This window comes from Drosophila kikkawai, chromosome 3L, assembly GCF_030179895.1.
Source record: "Drosophila kikkawai strain 14028-0561.14 chromosome 3L, DkikHiC1v2, whole genome shotgun sequence".
In the NCBI taxonomy this organism is placed as follows: domain Eukaryota; kingdom Metazoa; phylum Arthropoda; class Insecta; order Diptera; family Drosophilidae; genus Drosophila; species Drosophila kikkawai.
The window spans coordinates 15,735,332-15,760,468 of NC_091730.1; the positions used below are offsets into that span (position 1 = coordinate 15,735,332).

The window sequence follows — 25,137 nt, forward strand, 5'->3', positions numbered from 1 at the left end:
CGGCAGGACTCGGGACTCTCTGGTGACAAGGCGTGGAATGGGCGTGGGCGGAAACTTTTCGCTTTGGTAAGCAACTGACGCCATTTTAATAACGCAAATTACAGTCAGCGTTGTATAAATTTAGTTCGCAATAGGTGGTTAAAGATTCGAGTGGGTGGTGTTCGGGGCGGCTAGGTGGCTTTTTATTTGGGGTGGCTTTAGGTGGCCCTGAGCAACTGTTGCTGGCACATATTGCAGCTGTTGTTGTGGAATGTTGACGATGCCTGGGCGGGCATTGTTGTTTTCGCCATGGCCGCCAGCAGCAAATAGATGCATAAATTGCCATGGATATATAGGCAAGTTATTAAAGCCGTTGGCTTGGCTTAATTGGGCTCCATTGGCTCCATCGACTCAATAGAGGCTTTAAGCCCTTCAATGACAATTGCTGAAAGGAGAATTTAATTGCAAACAATAGCTGGCTTACCTGGGCTTAGTGAGCCGAGAGTGTTTAGAGAGACTTAATCCACTTTAAACTCGGCATTGAAATGGTCACGAAACGAGTTTAAAAGCCAATTTAAATATGAGAGATATTTAGACAGGAATTGTATCATATTTTATGTTTAAATTAAGGTGAAAAAGGTAGAAGATTTCTGTGAACTCTGGCAGCAAATACTTTGGGCTTATTAGGATTTAAAGAGCGTCACTTAATTAACTATAAACAGGCAACATTTAACTGGTAGCAAAACGAGTTCATAGCCCTATTTATATATCAGAGATATATATTTTTTAAAATCTAGAATAAGGATTCCCTCCCTATAAGAGAAGGGAGTCCTATAAAAATCGCCAAATAATACAAACTAATGCGCACTCTTTCCACCTTTAAAAGAACAGAAAATTTACCTTTTTATATTATTTTTAGAACTGCAAACTAAAACCTAATATCCTTTACGAGTAATTAATATTTCTATGCTCAAATCTACAATATTTAAGGATTATTTTAGTGTAAAAAACATCCAAAGAGAGTGCTCTACACAATGCCATAATTTTAACCAACTAATGAGCACACGAAACACTATACTGTAGAGAGCTCCTGCCCGATTTTCCTATTCAAGCCAAGTAAATTCATAAAAATCCCATAATGAACGTCGGTAGTCGCCAGAGGAGGTCCTTGTTCTTAAAGGATTGTAGTATCTGTGCAGGACAGCAACGCTCAGCACAGCGGGCTGGCTCCTTTCACATCCCTGTGTACCATCCATCCTTTCGAGAACGCCTGGCAGCCGTCCAACTATGGAGAATACCCAACAATTGTTGCCATGGCTACTCTCATCATCAATGTGCTGGTGCAATTTTGCGTCATATTGTTTGCTGATTTCGCCTCTCGGGGGAGAGAGGTTCCAAAAATAAACAAGCGAACTCGACTCGACTCGATTTCAGCAGGCAGAAAGTCTCCCTCTCTGTGTGTGGGCGGCTTTTTGGCCGCCAATCAAGCAATGGCCGCTTTTGGCTAATGATAAGCCTTGTTTTGTTGACGTTGTTGCCGCTGCCACTGGCTGCCATAAAATCATTATTATTGGCGTATTATGCTGTCAGTGATTTTAATTTAAATGTTGAATTTATCCTGCGTCCGCAAGTAATGCTCTTAAATTGTGTATTTATTATGCTTGGCAGAGTTTTAAAACTCGATAAATCCGTGAGGGCGGTGAGTTGTTTGTTTGGCTTTCGGTTTTCTGAGGCTCAAATCGGGTTTTAATAAGTAATAGTTGAGTTCAATGAGAGCGTATTTTTGGAAATATTTATAATGTTTATTATATAAATTACCCATCCGCCAAAAAAGACACCAACAATTGATAGTTTTATGACGTGTTTGAATTTATTCTGTATTTCTGTATTGTATTTAAATGAAATTGTTCTCTTTTAAACGCAACGCACAAAGATTAAATTATATATTTAGGTAATTAAATTTAGAATTAATCAAACAATAAGTAATAGTTATAGTTATGGTAATTAAGTTTCGCTTCTAACAGTAAACAGTAAACGTACTCATTAAAATTAATGTATGTATTGTGAGTTGTTATAATGGAAACGTTTCTCATTTGTTTTTTATTCTTTTATGTTTAAAGCGCGTCGTCACTGATAATAATTATGATATTTTAAGCTTTGAAATCAGTGTTTGAAGTGGATTATTATATTAATTTAATTATTATTGCAAATGTAAACAAGTGTCCGTCGGAGTGATTAACTTTTTGCGGTTTGTGAAATGTGAAATGTGAGAATGCCTTTCTAGGACTAGAGCTAAATGTAGAGTTTATATATGGTAATTTGCTTATACAAAAATATATATATTTATATTGGTGTATTGAGTTGTGGGTTTTTCCTTACTTTTGCCTTTACGTTTAATTGGTATTTTTGCTTGGCTTTTACTCTCGTTTCGCTTTTGAAATGTGTCAATTACCCTTAATATTTATTTAAACTTTAATTTATTTTAATTGAGCGGAGAAACACTCAAAAATATGTCCGAATGCTTGGCATGCTCTTTCTCGATTTACAAAATACACTTACATTACGAAAAGTTAAAAACAATTACAATTCCGAATTGCGTTAAACACGGTTAAGAAATGTGCGTTAAGTATACGCCGCAGGACTTGAATTATTCATTAGCTTTACGAAATAATTAAATAATATATATATATATCTATTTAGATACAATTTATTTAGAATTAATTTAAGTAACGGAATTCGCACTGAACCATCAATAATTATTTATAAATATTTTCCCTAATTGGTTTAGAAGACATTTTAAAATGAAAATCGATCGGATTTTTTTTTTTTTTAATTTAAATTGTTGCTTCTCGACTACGTTAAAGGCTTTTTCTTTCCTTGCAGGAAATACTTCTCAAATTGTGTGTGTGTGTATTTAATTTTAGAATTAAGCCTGGCTTGGGGCTCTAAATTTAATTAATTTCATTTCATTTTAAATAGAACTTAAAACAAAATTACTGAATGTGTTGTCGCTTCTCTTATGTGTCGCTTGGCGCGATTCTCATATATATTTATTCTCTGCCAGATCTGTATCCTCCGTTGTCCTGGTCCTGGACTCATCTCATTCACGCTTTCCACTCGCTGTCTCTCTGCATCCTTGTTATCCTTTTTAGATAGTTAGATTTCACTCGCATTATTTTCAAATTGGAATGACCTTCATTAGAAACATGTACTTTTTGTTTTTTTTTTTTCTTCTTCTTTTTCTCTCTCTGTTTTCTCTTTCTTTTTTGATCTTTACAACCCTTCTTTAGGCTTACGTTTTAATGATAGTTTAGGGTTAAGTTTTACTTGTTATTTTTGCTTTTCTAAATGTTTTGGCTGTTTTTTTGTTTGTTTTTTTAATATAGGAAAGGGTGCAAAAGTATGGTTTTCTTTTGTTTTTTTTTGGAGTGCTTTACTCCCGGCAATTTTGGCTTTGTTTTTTCGTTTTTTTTTTCGTTTGTTGGAAATAGTAAAGTTTCGAAATTTCAACTGACGTTCAAATATTTTTAAATGCATTTAGAAAATAAAATAGGATTTGTATGTGTGTGTTGTGTGTGTGTGTTTGCTTTCTTCTTCGAAACGAATTCTTCAGGAATATATATTTTTTTGGAGAAAAGTGAGCACCACGCTGGATTGTGTGTATGTTTTTGTTTTTTAGGGAAATATATATTTAACACAGAACTGCAAGGATTTTTACTCCATAAAAATAAAAAAACACTTTTTGCTTAAAATTCAAATCCGAATTGAATGGAAAATAAAGTTATAAAAATTCTACTCTGCCTGAATATCTCTACTTTTTTTTTAGACTGTAAAATCCCCCGCCGCCCAGTTCATCTTGTAGTCGTCCATGTTGAACAGATCGAATATATCGCCGCTGGCATTGAAGGCATCCACTGCTCCACCTCCTCCCGTGCTGGTGCCATTAACAGTGCCATCCATGCCCGTTCCATTGGCCATGCACGTCGTCGTCGTGGTGGAGTACTCGTTGTGTTGGCCCGCCTGCGGTTGGGTCACCGCCTGCATAAACGAATTGAGAGTGCTCTCGAAGTCATCGCAATCCATGGGCGTACTGTGGCCGCTGAAGTGGCCATTCACCGCCGCCGAGGAGGATGCCTCTCCGGCGGATCCTACGACACCCGTATTACCATTTCCCGTGACATGCTGGCTCAGCTGAGCCACAAAGCTATCGGCATCAAAGTCCACATCGGCGCTGGGATTGTTGTTCAGCAGCACGCTGTCCGGACTGCTGGCGTCCAGCAGCTCATTGATGGACGGCTGCAGGCTGGGATTGAGATCGCGTCGCAGGTTGTTGTTGCTGCTGCTCTTGGCGGGTGCGGAGGTGTGGCAGTAGCTGCTCGAATCGTCGCCCATGTCCATTTCCAGCTGCTGCGACATCAGCTCCAGCAGCTCGTACTCATCAAAGTGATTGAGCTGCTTGGCGTCCGGACTATTGTTGGGCTTATCGTTGCTGCCGGCGACACTGTGACAGCTCTTGGGCGGCGTGCTGGGCGGCGGTGTGGCATGATGCTGCTCCAGAAAGATGTCCAGCGTCTTGGCCACACTCTCCGCATCTATGGCAGCGGCCGTGGGGTCCGGCTGGAGGGGTGAGGCCATGTCTATGCTCTCAATGAAACCATGACTGGAGTAGCCCACATGCGTATCGTTCGTGTCCATGGCCATGGGTGTTGGAGGTGCCTCTAGCTTGGGCACCAGCGGCACTATGCTGGCTCCTCCCGCTGCCGTTGTGGGCGTGGTTGTGGCTCCATTAAACATTGACAGCTCGGGCAGTGGCGTCAGTGGCGTTATGGGCTCTAGAGCTGCGCTCTCCGGCAGCTCGCCCTGCTTGATGAGTATGTCCAGGACATCGCTGACCTGTTCGGACTTGACGCCCGCCGACTTGCGCTTGCTGGCCGCCGGCGTAGGCAGCGGCGATGGCACAGGCTCCTCCTTAATCTTAACCAGCGGCATCAGGCCATTCAAAGCCGCCGCCTTGCTGGCCGCCAGCTGCTTGGTGGCTTCCTCATATTGCGGGGGTGGTGGTGGCGTGGGCTTTATGTCCAGCTGGATGAGTTGCTGCTGGACAGCAGGCTGGAACTGCTGCTGCTGTAGCTGCTGCAACTGCTGCTGTGTGATTATGGACTTGGCCTCGATGGGAAAGACTATGCTGGGCAGGGAATTTGTGCGTTGGTGGCCATTGAGGAGCTTCTTGGGCTGAGCTACAGCTGGCGGAGGGGCTGTTGTTGCTGCTCCAGGTGCTGCTGCTGCTGGAGTTGGTGCTGCTGTGGTGGCTGTTAAACTAATGTTGCCCAGCGTATGCGCCGTCATATGCTGATCATTGAGGCCCACCAGGAAGATGGTCTGATTGCCTTCGTTCCACAGCAGTCCCAGGTTATTGTGCTGCTGCTGCTGCTGTTGCGGCTGCTGCTGGTGCGTGGTGGCTGCTGTCGCTGGCTTTGCTGCCTGCAATATGGTGGCGTTGTTGGATTTCTTGGCTATGGTCTTGGCAGGCGTGGCATTGTTTACATGATTGTTGTTCTGGTTGAATGGAATGAGTACAGTTTGTGTCTTTTGCGTGAGCAGGCGCACCTGTTGCTGCTGCTGATGTTGCTGTTGCTGTTGCAGGGCCTGCTGCTGCTGTTGCTGTTGCTGTGCTGCAGCTGCCGCTGCTGCCTTTTGCTTCTGGATCTTGGCCTCCAGCTGCTGCTTGACCACCATCTTTTGGCTCAGAGGCGCTGGATTGCTCGAGGAGTTATTGCTGCTGCTGTTGCTGGTGTTGCTGCTGCTACTGTTGTTGGCTACAGGTTTTTTAACCACTGTTCCCGACTGTTGCTGCTGCTGCTGCTGTTGCAACCCATTCACCTTGTGGGCACTAGCAGAGCCTGTGGCCTTGACTGTTACCTTGGCGGGTATGCTCTTTTCCAGCTGCTGCGGCAGCACTGTCAGCGTCTGCTGCTGCTGTGGCCCATTGGACGTGGTCGTGGTGATCAGCGTGATCTGCTGCGAGGGCAAAGCATTCACCACCTGATGATGCTGCTGCTGTTGCTGTTGGTGCTGCTGCTGCCGCTGTCGTATCTTCTGCAACTCAAGCTGTGATCTTTGCAATTGCCGCTGCAGCTCGTCAATCTTGCGCTGCTGCTCCCTCAGCAACTCCTCGTTGGTCAGGATAATGGTGGCCGTCTGTGGCTGAGGCGGCATCAGTGTTTGCAACGTCATCGTTTGCGTGGTGTCCAACTGTTGCTGCTGCTGCACTACGTCCATCTGTTCGTGCTCCATGGCCACGGCTTCCGAGACCAGCATGGTCACTGGTGGCTGCTGCTGCTCCACCAAACCGCAATTGCTGGTGTCCATGGCATCGCTAATGGTGATCACCTCGGTGGTGGTGCCAGCCGGGGTGGGATGAGCAGTGGCGGTGGGTGTGACTATGCTGTCGAGCGGCTCTAGGGGCAGATACGGTTTCAGACGCTCAATTAGATGCGGCTTGGGTCCCGATACCGGCAAATTCCTTCGCTTCAGATGCTGCTTCAGATCGGAGACCTTCATCTTCTCCAGACGCGTCATATCCGTGATGGAGCTGGCGGTGGACTCGGCATAACTGGTGGCCGGACTTGGCGGAATCGAGGAGCTAACGGAAAGCGCCGGCGAGGGCAGCGGTGGCGGATGCTGCTGCTGCTGCACTGCTGCAGGTGTCTGCTGTAGCTGCACCTGTTGCTGTTGCACCTGTTGCTGCTGAGGAGTAGCAATCAGCGAGAGAGTCGGGGGCGTGGATGCCGCCACCGTCTGCGTCGAAGTCAACATGGTGGCATCGCCAAAGTTCAATGGAGCTCCGCCGCTGCTGCTCGTTATGGAAATGGTATTGGGCAGGCTAATGGGAGCTGGCGCTGGCGCCGATTGAGAGGCCAGAGCTGGCACTGTCTTCGTGGTCACCGTGATGCTATTGTTGTTGGTCGTTGCTCCTGGAGTAACTCCCGACGCCGAGGCTGCCGCCGCCGCTGCTGCTGCTGCAGCTGCCGCTGCCGAGGGCAGTATGGACTGGTTCTTATTGAGGTTCTCCAGGAACTTGAGCAAGCAATTCTGTTGCTCCAACATCAGCTGGTAGGAGGTCTCCTCCGGCTGCGTCTGATCCTGCTTCTGGCCTGCATTGGCACTCGGCGGTCCCTTGTATTCATGGAATTTAATAGTTCGCGCCTTGGAAACCGGCTTAGACTTGGACTTCTTGCGGTTTTTATCCTTTCCTGGAGCATCGGACTTGATGGAAATTGGCTGCAGATGCAGGCGCGTCGTGGTGTTCATCGGCGGCGGTGGCGGTGAGGCAATGGAAGACAATGGACTCAAAGTGGATGTGCTGGAGGCCAGGGAGCAGGGCGAGGCCAGCATGGGCAGGTAATGCTGCTGCTGCTGCGTTGTAGACACTCCAGTGACGCTCTGGCACAGCTCCTCGAACAAATTGGCCGTATCCTGCTTCACCTTGATGTTGATATTGGGCAGCGGTGGCGGTGGAGGCGGTGGTGGTGGCACTGGCGCCGGCACCACCACTGTCTTGAGCTGTGGTGGTATCTGCGGCGATGTAACCACCAGTTGACCTGCAGTGGGCATCGTCAATGCCATGGTCACAATGCCCGCCGAGGCAGCAGCCGCCTGGAGCACATCGGTGGGTGAGCTGCTGGCGGTGGCCACCACCACCATGGGCTCATCAAGACGCGGCGGCGTCTGTCGCGTATCGCTCTCCGAGCTCAGCGAATCCTCGTCGAAGGTCACATAGCTGTGCGGATGCTGAGGCCGCGTCAGCAGTCCCTCGCTGGTGGCCTTGAACGAGACGAGGCCCTCCTTAACAATCTTCTCGATGGGCTTCTCCGTGTGCAGGATGTTCTTCTTGATCAACTCGAGCGGACCGGGCCGGTGCTGGATCTGTGAGTTGAGCTGATCCGCCAGACGGGCCTTCTTGAGCATCCGCTGCTTCTCCGCCAGACTCGGATCGATGTGGCACTCGTCCTCCTCCAAAATGTGCAGACGTTCGAGATCCTCGCGGTTGGGACGCTGCTGGATTTTGGCCTTCAGCAGGTCGCTGGTCTTGGCGCGTTCCAGCTGCTTGCATTGTTCGTGGATGGCGGGCGAGGTTTTAAGAGCTGTCGGGGGGAAAAAAGAAGGAAAATAAGTTTATTTTAAATTATAAATAATTTTTCAAGCTTCTAAAAAGTAAATTCAACAAGTAATAACACTTATAAAGGTCAAAATCATTTGCCATTTCAGTTTTACACATTTCTAAGGCAGAGATATTCCCTATCTCTTTTTCAGCTAATAAATTTAATGCATTTTCTAGGACTCTCCACAAAATATAGCCTGCCTTCTTGTTGCACAAACAAACTGTACACACACATATAAAAATATATATAGATTCCTGATCCTGTGGCCAAAAGTTTGCTTTGCTTTTTGGCCTCGCTCTCGGGCACTGGGAAATTTATCATTTAAATTCAAATTCACTTTCGGCTGCGTTGAGGGCTTTGAATTAGTTTGTAAATTTGCGTATATTTTCCAGGATTCTTTTCTGGCTTTCTTTTCCCCTTTTTCCCTTTTCCCCGCTTTTCCTGTATTCCGTCTTCGTTGCGCATAAATTTGAAAGCCATTGAAATGAAATGTTCGGCAGTATTTGCATATCCTTTTTGGCCAGCCGCTCGCAGAATTGGCCAATGAATTGGGCGGCGCCACAGCAGATGCTTTGAGCCGGCTAAGTGGGGCTAATGTGTATTTTATCGATCTGATATCTGACTAAGCGGCTAAATTCGGTGACCTGTGACCTGGGGGCTTGCGAGGACTCTAGCAGGAATATGATTACTAGGTACTTACATGGTATGATGCCCTGCTCGACGAGCTGCGAATGCGGCCGTCGCACCATGAGCTTCACTTTGAGCGCTGTAAAAAACATAGGAAAGAGTTAGTAAACGATTTATTTTGAGAAATAAATAAGTAAAAAATATTTAAACTAAATTTTCTAAAAATAATTATAGTAAAAAAGTAACATCGAGGTCCCTTTATCATCAATATATATCCTTAAATTTCTTAGCTTAGCTGGATAAATATTTTAAAAGACATTTCCCTAACTCCGTAAGGCCCCCTTTCCCTACAAGTTGTTATCACAAATCAAAAACCGCAAATTAGACGCGGCAAACAATCATAAATTATGAAACAATACGTTTTTGGGGAAGAGAGTAGAGGAAATCAAACATAGAAATCCCATAAAAAACTGCCACAAAAAAGAGCTGAGGGAGAAATAATTTTCGTGGGCGCCAAAGTTTTTCTGCTGGTTGGTTTTCCTCAGCTTTCCCTGTCGCTTTTTCCTATCCCTAGCTACTTTTTTTTGACAATTTCAGGGCAATAAATGTCGAGAGGCAGCTGCAAATGGAAAAAACAAGGCAGCGCTCGAAAAAAGGAAAAGTTTTTAATATCTTTATGTGCGGGCTATTATGGTGTGAACAATGTACAAAATATATACATAATATACATACTTATAAAATATATATATTCAAAGAGAAAGAGAGACAAATATATTTGCCAGGCTTTGGCTTTTGAGTACAAAGTTTTTTGTGCTTGAAAATTAAATATTTAAGCCGAGGCGAAAAAGTCAGAGGCTGCCGGAGAGCCTGGGAATTAAGGTGTGCGGTCCCATGGGGCGTATGCGTAATAATCTGATTAGATTGCTCAGAGAACGGCTAAATAACAGATTGATGTCAATTAACTTGACAGCAGGATGTGACAGACAGGCGGCCAAATAAATAAATTCGACTGCGAAGCCAACAAATTCGGTGACTTTGTGAGATGAGAGGACCCATCAAGATACTCCAATTATAAACGCAAAGGCGTATAAAATAATCAATTAATGTGGACATTATCCTTTCATCATTAAATCCGAATGGACGATTAAATGCGTGCAAGCATTGTGTAATGTATTTTCGTCCCCTCATCCTCCTGGCATAATATTAAGCATACGACCTGCCTGCCTGGCTGCTGTCCTAATATCATTACCTTCAATTAGCATTCCAGGCACTGGCAAAATTGATTCACAAAATGGCCAGCCAGCCATGTAATTAAAACGAAATAATGCGCATTAAGGAGAGGAGAAGGGAGAGTCTTGGGCATATCCTCTTGCTCTAGCCCAAAGTCGAAGACTCTGGGGGAGGTAAATAAAGTCCTGTGAGCCGCAAATGAAACGAAAACACAAAATCTTGTGCCCTTTGGCGAGTCCAAAAGGCAGGAAAAACCAAAAACCCTGGGAAAACAGTTGTAGCCACTGCACTGAGTCTCAGTTAGTGTTTGTGGTTTCTTTCAAGGACTTGGAAGAGCATTTAGGGATGGGAAATGGCTAGAGCAGGGAGAGAAATTCAAGGTATTAGGTATTATTAGGTATTTCAATATTTTTGAATTTATTTGTTATAGTTGAGAATGTAAATTATATATTATTTACTTCTTTAATGAGCTATTTTCTTGGTTCAAATTCCCATTAACAAACTGATATAATTTATTAAAATTTTTCCTCAGTGCCCACTTCTGGCCTTTGGTTCTCCTGCGGTTTGTGTGCATCTATTGTGTGCAATCTACGTAAGTGGGTTAGCAGAAGCCTTCACCCGCACTCACCGCATCTAAATCCTTCCCTTTTACCGAGAAAAAAATACACTTGACGCCACAACAAAGTCGACATCAAAGTGACGATGACGTTATTAAAGTAATTTTGGGCTCTTTGTCGGAAATCATCATAAAAAGCCAAGAGAGGCTGCCAAGGCGCGTAATTGTCTCAGACGGCGCTGGCAGCTGTTGGCGATTTTACGATTGAAGTGTGCCACACAAAAATGTACACAAAAAAATGTATATACTACCTATAAAATAAAAAATAAAACGCACACTGCGAAAATAAATTTAAGGGAAATTATTTGAAGATTTTTTTTAGTAGGCTTTTGTTCTTGAAGTTGATGAATGGCCAGAAATATTCTGTAATAAAAATAATGACAATACATTAGCAACTATTTCGAAAATATCCTAGCTATTTTTGGAATAACTTAACATCAAAACACAAGCACACAATTCTAAATGTATATTTAAATAGGAACAAATTGGATCCTCCTTTGAGGGTATTATAATTTTAATTAGAAGCATTTTTAGCTTAGTCATTTCATTTTAATACCCTTCCTAATAAACCAATGATGAAGTTTCTTGTTAATAATTTCTCAAATCCAAACTTCCTGTTTTTCTCTCTGCAAATATAAGCGAAAAACAAATTATGGGTCCCCTTAATTCTCAGGTCCAGAAATCTTATTATTGTTTTTATGGCTGCCAAAGAAAACACTCTTATTTTTGGCTCATGTAACACCGATGGCTGGAAAATCTTTTCAATGGATTTTCGGTGACGACACCGTTCGTCGCCCCCGTAAATTAATTATGCGACCGAAATTTCTTCCTTTATTTTTTGGCCACTTTCTTGAAATCTAAATCGTCGATACTCTGTTTACGCCTCTGGGTTTTACACACCTTCACACACACACTGGCACACTCGATTGATAAAAACAATAACATAAATTCCAAATTAAACACATAAAAGTTTTATGCGAAAAGCAATAAATGTGTGTAGACATGGCCAGCGAATTCTTATAGAATTCCTGTTGGTATTTTGCTGCGGTAAGCTGCCCTTCGCCGAGTGAGAAGCCCCCCAAAGCGGAGCGGAGCAGGCGGAGGCGAAGGTCAGGTAAACAATTGTTCGGGAAAGCTATGGCAGCATCTCGTGAGAGGGAGAGAAACCCAGAAGTCTTGTATATATATATATATATAGAAGTATAAGCATGTGTTGTATTATAAAATCGATTACGTGATCAACGCTGCTTCTACTAAACGAAGACGCCATCGTCCCAGCTAGGCAAATGAATGAAATGGCTTTAACAAGCGCCAGAAAAACAGTGGGCAAAAGAGAAAATAAACAGGATAAAAGTGGATTCTTTGCATTGCAGAGTATTTTTGGGGGGCGTAGGAGGTGGATGGGAAATTTTAGAGGTAATTTATTAAAGGAAATGTAAATTAAATGCAAAGAAATATTATTTAAAAATAAATATCACAACTTAAGAATTTTAAAAACCAAATCTACAAACACTATTTAAATTTATTCTATTTTTTTTTTTTTTTTTTGCTATCTCTCATATTTCTATAACTTTATAAGTTTGACAGTGACTTTCCTGTCAATTTGTAGTTCTCCAACCTTGCCAATCAATGCTCATCCATGCACTTAAAAATTTAAATATTTAAGGGGTTATATACAGTTGTACCGCGCAAAATTATGAAGTTTTGTCGATTTTTTTTTGACACCATAAAGAATATTTATTAAAAATGTTTTACCGGCGTTGTTTAGTACATCTTTCTGGGTACTTATTAAAATTTTTTTTATAAAAAAGTATTAACTAATAAAAAAGTTATGGCCGAATTCAAATACCCTCTTTTTCCGATAGTGTCTTGCGGTGGACATCATATCCCGAGAACGGTTCATCAGAAATCAAAAATTCAAAAATATTTCGTTAGTATATTGAATTGTCTAGTCCGTGAACGAAGGATTTGTAAAAATTTTGATTAAAAAAAAAATGGCGACGATTTTAACAAAAAATGTCCTTTTTAAGGGGTAAAATTTTCGGTTTTTATGCTCTAAAAAAGGAAGTTTTCAAAAAAAAATTGAAAATCCTTCGTTCACGGACTAGTTTTTGTGATAATAAATAAGTGGTCAAAATTTGGTGTCGATCGGATTAATAGTTTTTTAGTAATCGTGTCCACCGCAAAGGTAACTTCGAAAAAAAACGATTCTGAGATAATCGCGTTTAAAGTTTCAAGTTTGTTCCGGCCGACGTGCAGGTCGTGCGCTATAAATAGCTACAACTTCGGTTCTAATGCTCCGATCGTTATGAATTTTTGTTAAAGTATTCTCAACATTATATACTTTAAGAATATGCAATAAAAAAAAATCGATTTTTTCGACTATCACAACTGTATATAACCCCTTAAGGGTACATGTTCTTCAGATATTTTCCCCTGTATCTACTATATTTTCAACTGTAGCCCTGCCATCGAATTTTGCATTTCCGTTTATATTTTTTCGTCTGTTAGCCTTTCGAGTCGCGTGCAGCATGTTTATTTGTCAAAAGTTTTGTGCATTTTTCGTTGCCGCCATCATTGACTGCCAACAGCCATGTGTTTATAATAATTTTTTTCTTCTTTCGCCAAATGTTTACACACAGACACACACTGAACTGGGGAACCGAGGAACTGACCAGCAGTGGTTGTTGCTAATATGCAGTTTAATGTTGGATAACTTGTGTTCGACGCCTGCCGGAAACTTTGCGCTTTGCATTTTTCGGCACAAAATTTGGCAAAATGATTGGAAAAGATTTTTAAATAAATACAAACGAGAAGAGCCTTGCTTTTATAAACATTTAGTTGGGTTTTTTTAGTCAGGGTCAACCCATTGTGTGAACTTTATCATCGAATTTCATGATTTTTCTTCTATATTCTGCGAATTTCCGGTTTGAGATTTTTTGTTCATATTTCAACCGAAGTGCAGACGACAAGAGCTGTCAAAACTATTAGCGACTACGCAGCCATATATCTAAATGTGTATATATACAGGTCTGCACTTCTATATCCACACATACAAACTCATCTTTCGGCCACTCAAAATTAATAATATTTCTCTTCACTCAAAATGCCAAGCAAATATGTAGGCCAGCAGAAAGGCAGAGAAAATAAAAGGAAAAGAAAATAAATGTTGACAAAATAAAGAACTTTTCGGAAACTTGTTGTTACCTATTTGCTGTTACATGAAAGCTTCATTTAATTAAAATTAATTTAAAGTCAGTAAGGAGCTGGGAATCAGATGAGGCTGAGTATTAGAATTATGAAAATATATAAATAAAACCAAAGTCTGCCTAATTCTTACTACTTTCAGACACTAAAATGTAATAAATTAGGCTAAATATTTTCCTTAAGTGAATATTACGAATCTGTTTTAATAATTAATGAATTAATTCCAACCACACTCACATTCTTTGTTCTTGTCCATGGCCGGTTGCAGTGGACTGGAATCGACGATGGCCTTTGGCGGCGACTGCCTGGCATCGTAGCAATCCGAATTGTTGCCATCATCGCTGCTGCCCAGGAACGTTGCATGCAACCGCTGTTCACCTGAAAGCAACGAAAGAAAAGGGATTATAAATATGTTAATTATTGGTTTATAGTCCCAATAACTCACCTTCCGACATGTCGTCGTAGGCCTCGTGCAGCAGTATTATGTCCTGAAAGGTATGCTCCAAGGCCTTGCCGCTTAGACGGGTGGCCAGGAGTCCGCTGCAGGCGGCGCTCGATATGAGCTCAACGGTGGTCAGCGGCGAGGTGGAGATGGTGGCCAGCAGCGAGGAGCTGCCGTTGCCACTGCCTCCGCTACCGCTGTTGCTGCTGCTGCTGCTGCTGCCGCTGGTACTGCTGCTGCTCCCACTGCTCAGACTATGAAGCGAGGCGGACTTGACCAACTGGCCAACCTTCTGATTGCCGCTGTTGTTGCCGGTCTTTTGGGTGGCCTTAAATGTCCTGGACAGGCTCTTTGTCGGTGACGTGGAGGTGGATTTGTTGAGAAACCGGCTAGCCGTCGCTGCACCGGCTCCTTTGGCACTGGAACTGGAGTGGGAGCTGCTGCTACTGTTGCTACTGCAGCTGCTCAGGCTGCTGCTAATGGATTTTTTAGATGAGTTGGAACTGACGGAGGAGGCGGGCGAGGCCGACGATGAACTATGGCCCAAAATCACCGCCGTTTGCTGCTGGTGCTGATGCTGTTGCTGGAGTGTATTTGTGGCGAGCTTGGTGTCAATGGTAATGGGTATGACACTGGTGGCCACCAGTTGGTGGTGCTTCTGCTGGGCCAGCTGTTGATGCTGCAGCTGCTGCTGCTTGGAGGCGGGTACTCCGCCGGCCGAGCCCTGGAACCAGCTGGGAAAGTTGCCCTTGAGCGTGTCAATAAGATCCTGATCGAGCGTTAAACGCCACGATGCAGGTGCTCCGTCCACGCTCTGCGTAGACTCTAAAAAGAATTACAAGGAAGGAGTTTAAATTAATAATTTGTAAGAATTTTAATAATAAATTATAATAGATAAATGTGGGAATTTTTTATTTAAATATATATCTATGACTTGTCAATTTCCTTAACATTTATTATGATCAACTGCTGCTTCTGCCTTGTTGCCCGCTGCTGTGCTTTGGTATTTATGCTAAGCACTGCCAAGTAACCTAGTTTCTTGGCCTGAAGCATAGGCAAAACAATCCCCCAAACCCCTTGGACCACCCCCAATCGGATGGGACATAGAAAACATAGCAAAGCGCGTACTTGGTATTTATTTTTCAAATTCTTTTCTATTTCGCCTCGCCTGCGATTTTGTGGCACTTTTTGGCTAGAGAATTGCCTGCGGTACAAAAAAATAGCTACAGATACAGATATATCGAGATATACTCTGAGCTGCGCCGAGTTTATACATAGACGCTTATAAATTTATAATTGCAATTTGCCGAATCACTGGGCGCTGCTGCTGCTGCTGCTGCTGCTGATGCTGCACTTACTCGTAACTGGTGGCGACAGTAATGCGCGAGTTGAAATGCGACGAAAATCTTGGCACTCGACGGCATTGCATCATGCGAAAGCGACATTCCCAGACACGCCTCGGATTATGCAATATTTCGTGCGGCAATAAAGCGACTATTTTCGACCAGATAGCGGTATAAATAAATAGGTGCCACTAGAAGAAGTACCTCGTACAATAATGGCCAAAAAACCTTTTCGCTAGACACATGACTGACATGCACTTGTCAAATGTTCGGCTATTTTTGGCCCTGTTCTGTGTTGTTTCCTTTTCCTTTGATTGTTATTTTGGTAAAGCTTAAAAAGGTCTGCTTACATTGTTGTTGCGTAGAAAAATATATACACGTGCAGAACTGTCAACATAATTGGAAACAAATTTTGAATGAATCTTCAATGAATAAGAACTTGGGAATTATAGTCTAAATTCTTAGCTCCCTTAAATGAGGCACAATAACTAAAAATGTATTTTGAAATTAATAGAAAATTAACTTATTCATCTTTGTGCTTTTATCTTAAAATCAGCATTATTTTAAATCAGGTAATTTCATTATATAGTCTTAATCTCTTCCATGAAAAACAATAACTTGGTTACTATAAAAACAACCTCATAATTGCCTAACCAATTTACTAAAAATCTAAAAAATCACATTCCCTTTTCTTTTAAGAAAACGAACTTTACCAAACAAAAAATTCGAGATGTTTCTTTTTCCAAGTGTGGATATATTTTTAGAGATCTCATCGAAAATTGTCGCATTTAGGTCGCCTCCAAATCTCTTTCTCTAAGGCTGCAAACATAGTGCGCGCTGAGACGAAGAAGAAAATGAAGACGAAGCTGAAGACGAAGTGCTTGCGATGCGAGTAAGCTAATAGGTTGCATAGTGCAAGACGAATTTGTTGCGATTTTGTGATGTTCACCCAATTAATTTGGGAAGAAAAGAGTTCGCCGAATTTCATCATTTATTTAATGAGCTGCGACAAGATGAGAAAAAATTTGTGGACTATACCAGAATGAAAATCAGCACTTTTGATTACATTCTCCTAAAAATTGAACCGCTAATTGTTAAAAATTGGACAAATTTTAATAAAACCCCAATTATACCTGCAGAAAGGTTAATTGTAACGCTAAGGTAAAAATTATTTTAAAGTTTCATTTAGTTAAATTTTTTTATTTTTATTAATTTAAAAAATCTCAAGAAGTTGAAATTTTCCCCTAAAAATTCCAGTTTTTCCCCTAAAATGTAAAAAAAAAGAAGAAGAACAACTCAAAATAGCAAGCGATTCGTCTTCAAAAACAGTACTGCTCCGTTTGAAGCTGATCGCTTGCGTTTCGTCTTCATCTTCGTCTTCGTTTCAGCGTGCACTATGTTTGCGGGCGAGCGAATTCATATGAATTGTTCTGCACTGTTTTTCGTCTTCAGCTTTGTCTTCATTTTCAGTTTCGTCTCAGCGCGCACTATGTTTGTAGCCTAACACTTTCTGTGCGCTGCGTGGGCCGAGAAACTGTGACACTTTCTGCTTTTCTGCCCCGCCTGTCTTGTTTGTTTATCTAAACTAAATTTAAAAATTGCCAAGCAAATAAATAGATAACTGTGCCGTTCGCTGCATTTGCATTTTGCATTTTGCATTTGCATTTTTGGTTGAGCATTTGCTGCGACATTTATTGGTCATTAAGGCGAGCGCCAGAGCGAATTCAAAAGCATGCTTTCACAGCAGGGAATAGCAAAAGCAACAGGCGAGCCAGCAAACAAACAAAACAAACATACCGGGCAACCCAACCGAGCGGGGAACTACTAGTAACATCACCATGCGACGCCACCAACAACTTGGCAGTAAGAGAAACACTATTGCAGCAGCAGGATACACAGGAAAAAACAGTGTTCTCTTACGAATTAGTAGTAAAATCTTTTCGGAAATCTTTAGAACTAATTTTAATGAAAGTTTGTTTATCATAAATTTAGAATAAAGTAATTTTAGTCTTACTTTTAGCAGGAAAAAAGGTGCAAAGTAATTTAGAAACCTCCCAATTTTTCCCTGTGCACTTTAGATGCCTGCCCCAATTTTTGCGCGTGTGTTTGGTGGCGCGACATGTTGTGCACACGCAGGCACTTTTGCCACATGGCACATGCCCTGAGATAGAGGGTATCGAGATGAGGGACGAGAAGGTGAAGCCAAAGACCCACCACTACCCAAAGCCATTGCCAATTCTATTTTCGCCACCAGCAGCCAGCAGCAGTGAATGCAAGTGGTTTCTCTTGGCCAAGATGTCCACCCGGTAGACTCCTTCACCTCCTCATCCTCGTCTTTCGCTTTTTGTTTGCCCCTACCCCTATACCACCTTCCAACAGAACAACAACGCCTTGGTCATTACAATTTGTCAACGGGGCGTATGCGCAATGCTGAAGCTGTTGGTGCTGTCGCTGAAGCAATGACAAAACAATTGAATTGACAAAAGGAACCGAGAATGAAAAGGAAACCGATGCTTCAAAGCGAAAATTAATGAATCGGAAAGAACAATTGAACAGCCGGGGAAATTGGCCAGAATTAGTTGGCTTAAAATATGCTAAACTAAATATAGAAAGCAGCAGAAAACAGAAGGGGAACTTGGAAGTAAATAGGAAAGGAAGAGCTTTTATATTATAAAATTTAAATAGAGAAATTTAGATCTTTGTAGATCTTTAGATAGATTTTAAATCTAATTTAACCGAATATAGTATGATATCCTTTAAATTTCCTCAACTTTTCCGTTATTAAATCAAAAAATGTTCCCATTTTCTGCACCACTTGTTGCCATTATGTAAATTATAATCAAAGGAAAGCATATGCGGCAACCCTTTGATGAATCAATAAATAGAACAAATACACACCCAGCAAAACACACACGCACACACAGACAATTTTCCAGAGATGTTGACAAAACTATAACCTTGAGTGTGAATAATATAGAGACACACACCAGCACACACACCCAGACACAGTGGAACCCAAGGGAGCGGAACAGTTTGAAAAATAAAGGACTTTTGGCCCGAGCACTTAGTTTGATTTCATGGCCAAAAGCAAGGACAAGGACTTGTAGCTTCTAGGACTACTATGCTCCATGACCAAAACTAATCATTCAAAGCGGAGCCGAGCGGAAGTTGTGGCGGAAGTTGTAGCCCAAGATGTGTGTGTGTGTGTGTGTGTGTGTGTGTTTTGAGGGGGTGTGCGTGTGGTTACTTCGGAGTAAACATCAATTATGTATGCTGGAATGCCAGCAGCCATACACGAATCAACGCGCCGCAAAGTATGCTACATTGCGGTTGTCTCTATCTGTAAGTGTGTGTGAGTGTGTATGAGTGTGTCGACCAACATCCTTTTTGGCAAAGGAAACAGGAAACAGGATGCTGTTAACGTTACAATTCGACATAATCGATGCTTGTCGTACGAAGAGGTCGCATTTAACCTGGCAATTTGTCAGTGGCTGCATAAACATTAACTTTAATTTGCAGTTTATCTTCTCCAGGTCCACCTTCCCAGCGCAATAAATCAGAAAAAATAAATGGAGCGAGCCTTGAAAAGGTACAGAGAGAAAAATTAAACCAACTAGAGTTGATATGATAATGTTCTTAGCTGATTTAAATGTCAAATAAATAAACTAGGAAAGTAATAACTGGCAGGTTAAGTTTGTTTACTTCGAAACCTTCGAATATCTTGGGGCTAGTTCCTTAATTTTATCAAAAAAAAAATGATATATTCCATTTAATATTTGTATTTGGCCACGTGAATCATCATCATACAAGAATCGGTTGCATTTCAAGTTATGGGAAACGTGCTACCTGATGACTTTTGCACCTCGTGGCAAATCGTGACCACTGGCATTGTTTATTTGTTTCGTTTTAGCGAAAAACAATCTGCGAGATGCGACGTTTTACATATTCATTTGAATGCCAATAACAGCTGCAGCGAGCACCGCTGACAGCTTCGACAAGCGAGGATTATGCAAGCGCCATGAATCCCCCAAAAAAATAAAAACCAAAAACCGAGAAAAGAACACCCCCCGAAAAAAAAACGAAAACGAAGAAGGAAAAATCAAATGGATCTGCAGGAGAGGGGCAGAAAACATCGCAGCAATAACAAACGGGAAAACGGAAAATCGCTTGCCATGTGTCGCTGGGTGGGTGTACTATAATGTACATGTAGATGGGCCTGCAAATTGAAACGTATATTTGTAAACAGTACGCAGACGTCATAGACAAAACTCATTTAAATGGGAAAAACATCCAGCAACAACAGTTCAACGCCAGAAAATAGTATTACCAACGGATCAGTACTAGCAGTTTCAATAAAAAGTACACCGCACAGCAAATAGACAAGCAGCCAAGCCAAGAAGCTTTTGTAGATCGTTTATAAAATACACAGAAAGAAAATGATAAATAAATAATAACAAAAAATATATTTTTCAGGCTTTAAAATGTATTATAGATTTCTTTATAAAATGTTTGCAAATAATATATTTTTCCTGTGTGCTTTCAAAACGACTGAATAAACGTTCTATCCATTTTGGTCATAATGCTGTAAACGTGTTTTTCCACTCGCTGTCCGCACTGTCGATCCAAAGATTAATACAATATATAATACGAAACAATCGATGGCGAACGTTATTTTATAGTTTTTAATATGCATAAAGTGGTATTGCCTTTTTTGTGGTACCAGCGCACCACCGAACGCCAGAAATTTCGCATGTTATCGCAACTTGACAAGTGTCAGGTAGCTGAGCAGCAAAACAACAACCACAACAACGTAACATACAGCATGTGAACAACAATAACAAATTTCAGGAGCATGTTCCAAAACAAAACACAAAAATACAACAAAACATCGGCATTGAAAATTGAAAAATATTATTTTGGTTGTTTTTTCTTTTCGTTTTTTGGGCCTTTGGCCTTATCAATGGGAATGAGTCATAATGATTTTTATGTTGGTTTTTTTTTAGTTTGGTTGAACCTAAAACCAATACCAGTTATTATTTCAAAGCTTTAACGAATAAATTATTGGTTTATTTGGGGAGTTTTTTCTTAGAGTTGGTCAACATTTTCACTGGCAACACTCATAAATTTTCACACCTTTTCAATTGGTTTATGAGCTCAAGTGGTTTTCTTATCACTTTTAGTTGGTCTTTTTTATTATTGATTGTGTTGTTTTGTTATTATTTATTTAGGGGTTTTTATTTGAAGACATTTAGGTTAAATATTTAAGGAATTTTATAATGAAATGTATAGTATTTATTTCATTTCTCACTTGACGTCCTTATTAAATTCATTTATTTATATTAGATTTCTTTGCTTTTATTTATTGTGACTTCTTTTTAAGTTTACATTTTATTTTATCAATTTTTTTTAAATTAAGAACTATAATCACACCTTTCTCTGAGTTTCAAGGTCTCAAACTAAGCTTCGTTTCACTGGAACTTATTTATTCTTGTGCATTTTCAGTTTGTTTTTTGTTTATTTTGGAGCTTAGGGACTTTCATATCAGCGCGATAACACAAATCGTTAACTGATTCATTAAGCCACTATCAGTCGGCATGGGGGTATATAGTATATAGGTATAGTAATTTTTATATATATACATATAAATATATATAGAGAAACGCTTCTGAAATCGCGTCCAGCGTGAAGAGAGAACACCGGCAAACTGAAGCAAAAAAAAAACTGAATACTGAAACTGGTCGAGCGGCTAATTTTTTTCTTGTTTTGGTTTGGGGGCGCTGCTTGATTGTGGAAAGGGAAGTGACGTTTACCTGAGCAACTGACTGAGTGACACAGGTGGGCGTCAACGACTTAACTGGCATTAGCGTTGTGTGACGTTTTCGAACGCGCTCTTGTCACTCTTCAAAGCTAAAGTTCTATGGATGCACTGAGAGAAGTTGTATAATTATAATAGACTTATAAAAAAAATTATAAAAAATGTTGGGGATAGTAAACCTTACTACCTTATTTAATTGTGTTATTAATGTATTTATTTGTTATTTTAGCTTAAGGAAAAATACCTATATGGTTTTATTATTTATTGAATAATTATTGTTAAACTTTAGGTTTTCTGGGAATTTTAGTATTGAAGCTTAAAACCCTTTATAGAATTTTTTATGTGTTATCAATGGTTTATAAAAAATGAAAAGCATTTTGCCATTCAATCATGTAAATTTCTTTATAAAAATAACAATAACTTTATCTGTTTTTTTTTTATTAGTATTTATATAAATATATATTTTTCACTATTGTATATATTTATCTTTAATTATATGTATATATATACATAAATTTAATCATTTTTCCCCTCTCTGTTTCTGTTGACATATTTGTGCCCGCTTTGTAATGATGCCTGCCCTGCTGGTGGCAGTGGCAGGTTGCACTTGCCTCTTTCCACAAACAAAGGCTGCTAATAAGCGCCAACTGGAAACTAAAATTGAATTAAAGCTGTGTTTTTGTTCAACTGTTGCATGCAAATGAGTTGCGGCAACGGCGACTTCAATGCCTGTGGTTTTCAGCCATTTGTTGCCTTTGCTGCTGCTGATGATGATGATGATGTTGCTCCTGGACGGCGTCCGGCTACCTAAACCTGAACAATTGCTCGACAGCAAAAGTCAATTGGGCAGGCACACCCACAACACACAGGCACACACACACACACACACCTCTCAAACACCAGAGAGAAGGCTCTCGGCTGCTGTCGGACATGTTTTGCATGCAAAGCTCCCAGTGACGTTGACTGGGCTTTTATGAGCGACGAGTCTGTTGCATGCGTGTGATGCGTGAGTGCACTGGCAGAAAAGGGACACACAAAGAGGTTAGACTTTGTTTTAAAATTTTTATAAAATTTGATAAGCCCTAAAAGAAAGCTAAAAGTGAGGTTGAAGAATATAAACAAAATCCAGATTAATTTATTTTTAGTTTTCCTAAAGGAAAAACCTAATTTATCCTTGAATTTTAAAAAGATATTTTCAATTTTAAACTCTCTAAAATTTCTTTCAGTATCCTAGGCGGGCGTGGCCACAGGATGCACTTGCTGCACATTGTAACACTTGAGCATACAATAGCCAGTGGTCAGTGGTCACTAGTTGTGCATTTTTGCCCAAACCACACAATACAACACAACACACACCAACACACACAGTGGACTGATTGAATTGAAAGTTAATTACAGTAAAAGACAGGTGTTGATGATATATTCTAGGAAAATGTAATAGAAAATCCCTAACCAAATCGATGTTATCCTTCGCAAAGAGTTCCGCCTGCCGCAAGAACTCTTGTATAAATAGACCCGAAATGACCGTGTTTTAGGGGGTGTGTGTTCTGTGTGTTTGTGTGTGTGTGGGTAGTGTCCTCAATTAAAATTAATTATGCCCAAACGATACGCTCAATAAAATTTAATTTGCGAAAATATGAGCTAAGAAAATGAGCCACATAGGAAAATGTGACATTTAAGTGCCGGTGGCGGTGACGACGGTGCCGAAGGCCTCAAACCCAAACTATTCTAATGCCAAACCACACATAATAATTGAAATTGAATTTTCAATGATAGCATAAAGACTAAAAGACAGCCCAACGATATAGGATATATATGTATGTATGTATGTACAAGCTATATCCAACCCACCCCCAAGAGAGCTGGGCGGAGATTTTGGCAAACTATTTATAATTTGGCAACTGCAGCTGGCAGTTCGGTTCGCTTGGGATTATCCAATTCAATGTTTGGATATATATATATATATGTTCCTGAGGCTAAAGGCAGTCAACAGATTCTCCAGATCCCCACTTCGATTGGATCAACAATAAACACTTGACCGGATTCTCGTTGTGCATTTAATTTATATTCGTGGCTTTCGATGCTCGCCTCCTGCTCATCCTATTTGCTTTATCAAATCAAACCGAATCGTATTAAAAATAAATAAAATTAAAAGTGTAAAATGCACACAGACACACACGCACACACACAGGCAGGGCCATGCTGCGTGCCAAGTGGAAAATATTTCGCAAGTTTTTCTTCACTGAATTGCTGTTGTTGCTGGCGGTGGGTTCTACACATTTATTGTGTGAAAAATACTATATACATTGTAGTATATACATATATAAATATATGTATAGTTGAACGCAGGCAGGCTGACTGTGTGTTTTGTTTAGTTTTTGTACACATTTAATTTGCCATTGTTGTTGTTGCCTCGGCCGCCTTCTATTGTTTTTTTATTTTCCTTTTTTTTTTTGCCGGCAAAACAAAATAAAGAAAAAAAGAGCGAGAAAAACAAGGCATAATAAGAAGGAGCAACAGCAACAACAAAAGCTAAGCATAAAGGGGAGATGAAAATGAACATTTTTTGGCAAACAATTCAGGGCTAAATATTTTGTTTGTCTTGCTGTGCTGTGTTTTTATCACGGCAGCATAAATTCAAAATCACAAAAACCCCTAAAAACCTAGGCGGCAACAGGAAAAATCTAGATAAAATCATCAGCATTTTAGCGAATTTTTATGTCCCGCATAATTTCTGTGGGAATCATCTGATATTTTGGCAGAGAAGATACTCAATTCCGGTTTCCTGTTGTCATTTAGATAGTTATATATGAAGTGTTTTAACTATAAACTAAATATTCAATGATCAAATCAAGGTGAAAGTGTGGGGAAGTCACTATTAGATATTTTCCTTCCCCTACATTATTTATTATAAGATTATTCCAGATAAAGTTTCTTGATAAATAAAATAATCTTCTTTAAAACATAACAAAACCCAAGGCATTCCTTAGTTAATGGTAAACTCATCTTTTCAAGTAACTCTTCAAAACAAGTTTGTTTTTATTTTACCCAAACTTATATCCTTGAGACTTTTTCCAAGTTATTAGTTAAATATTCAGCGTTATGCCAAGGTAAAGTTTGGTTTAGTTCAAAGGGTTTTGGTCGAAGAAGGTTTTCTTGGGATTGCCTTTTGGTCCACACACACACACACACACACTTAATTGCAAAAATGCTTAATTATGCATGAAACATACGCATACAGTCGAGGGGAGATGAATAATTCATGGCTGCCAAAGGCAAAATGGAGAATTTCTTGATCGGCCGGTCTCTCCTTCACTCTCTCTCTCTTTCTCTGATTAAACAGCGCGCGTTGCTAAAACAAACAAACAAATAACACACACAACATACGCACACATACACAGCGAACTACAAACAGCATAAGCAGCAATATTTTGTAGCTTCTAATGACGTACACCGCTCTTTCCAGACGCCAAAATAAAACAAGAAAATTTATAAAGAAAATTACAAGAACAGACTATGAAATGCCTGGCACTTAAAGCACTGTTTGTAAATATTATATTAGTAATTTTTCAATTTTAAAAATTAATAAAAAGAACTATCGACTACTGATTTGTTGTTATTTAAAATTAACAATATTTTCCGATAATTAAAATTGCTATCTTAATCGATAACTTAATTTTAATCATATTCTTCGATTGTCAAAATTTCCATTTCAT

General features: G+C 40.5%; 1 protein-coding gene across 3 annotated transcripts in view; it reads right to left on the reverse strand.

The window, feature by feature from the left end:
• Positions 1-1,827: 1,827 nt before the first annotated feature.
• Mrtf (Myocardin-related transcription factor) overlaps positions 1,828-25,137 on the reverse strand; it is a 47,480-nt gene continuing 24,170 nt past the window's right edge. For 2 of the 3 annotated variants that reach the window (XM_017167561.3, XM_070285023.1), the window contains exons 2-5: positions 14,267-15,088; positions 14,059-14,199; positions 8,842-8,907; positions 1,828-8,123 (exon numbers count right to left, since the gene is read on the reverse strand). In XM_017167561.3, coding sequence (XP_017023050.1) covers positions 3,802-8,123; positions 8,842-8,907; positions 14,059-14,199; positions 14,267-15,088 — 5,351 coding nt within the window. In that variant the 3' untranslated portion in view covers positions 1,828-3,801. Of the gene's footprint in view, positions 8,124-8,841; positions 8,908-14,058; positions 14,200-14,266; positions 15,089-15,621; positions 15,663-25,137 lie in introns of those variants that run through there. The other variant, XM_070285022.1, reaches the window with a different exon arrangement.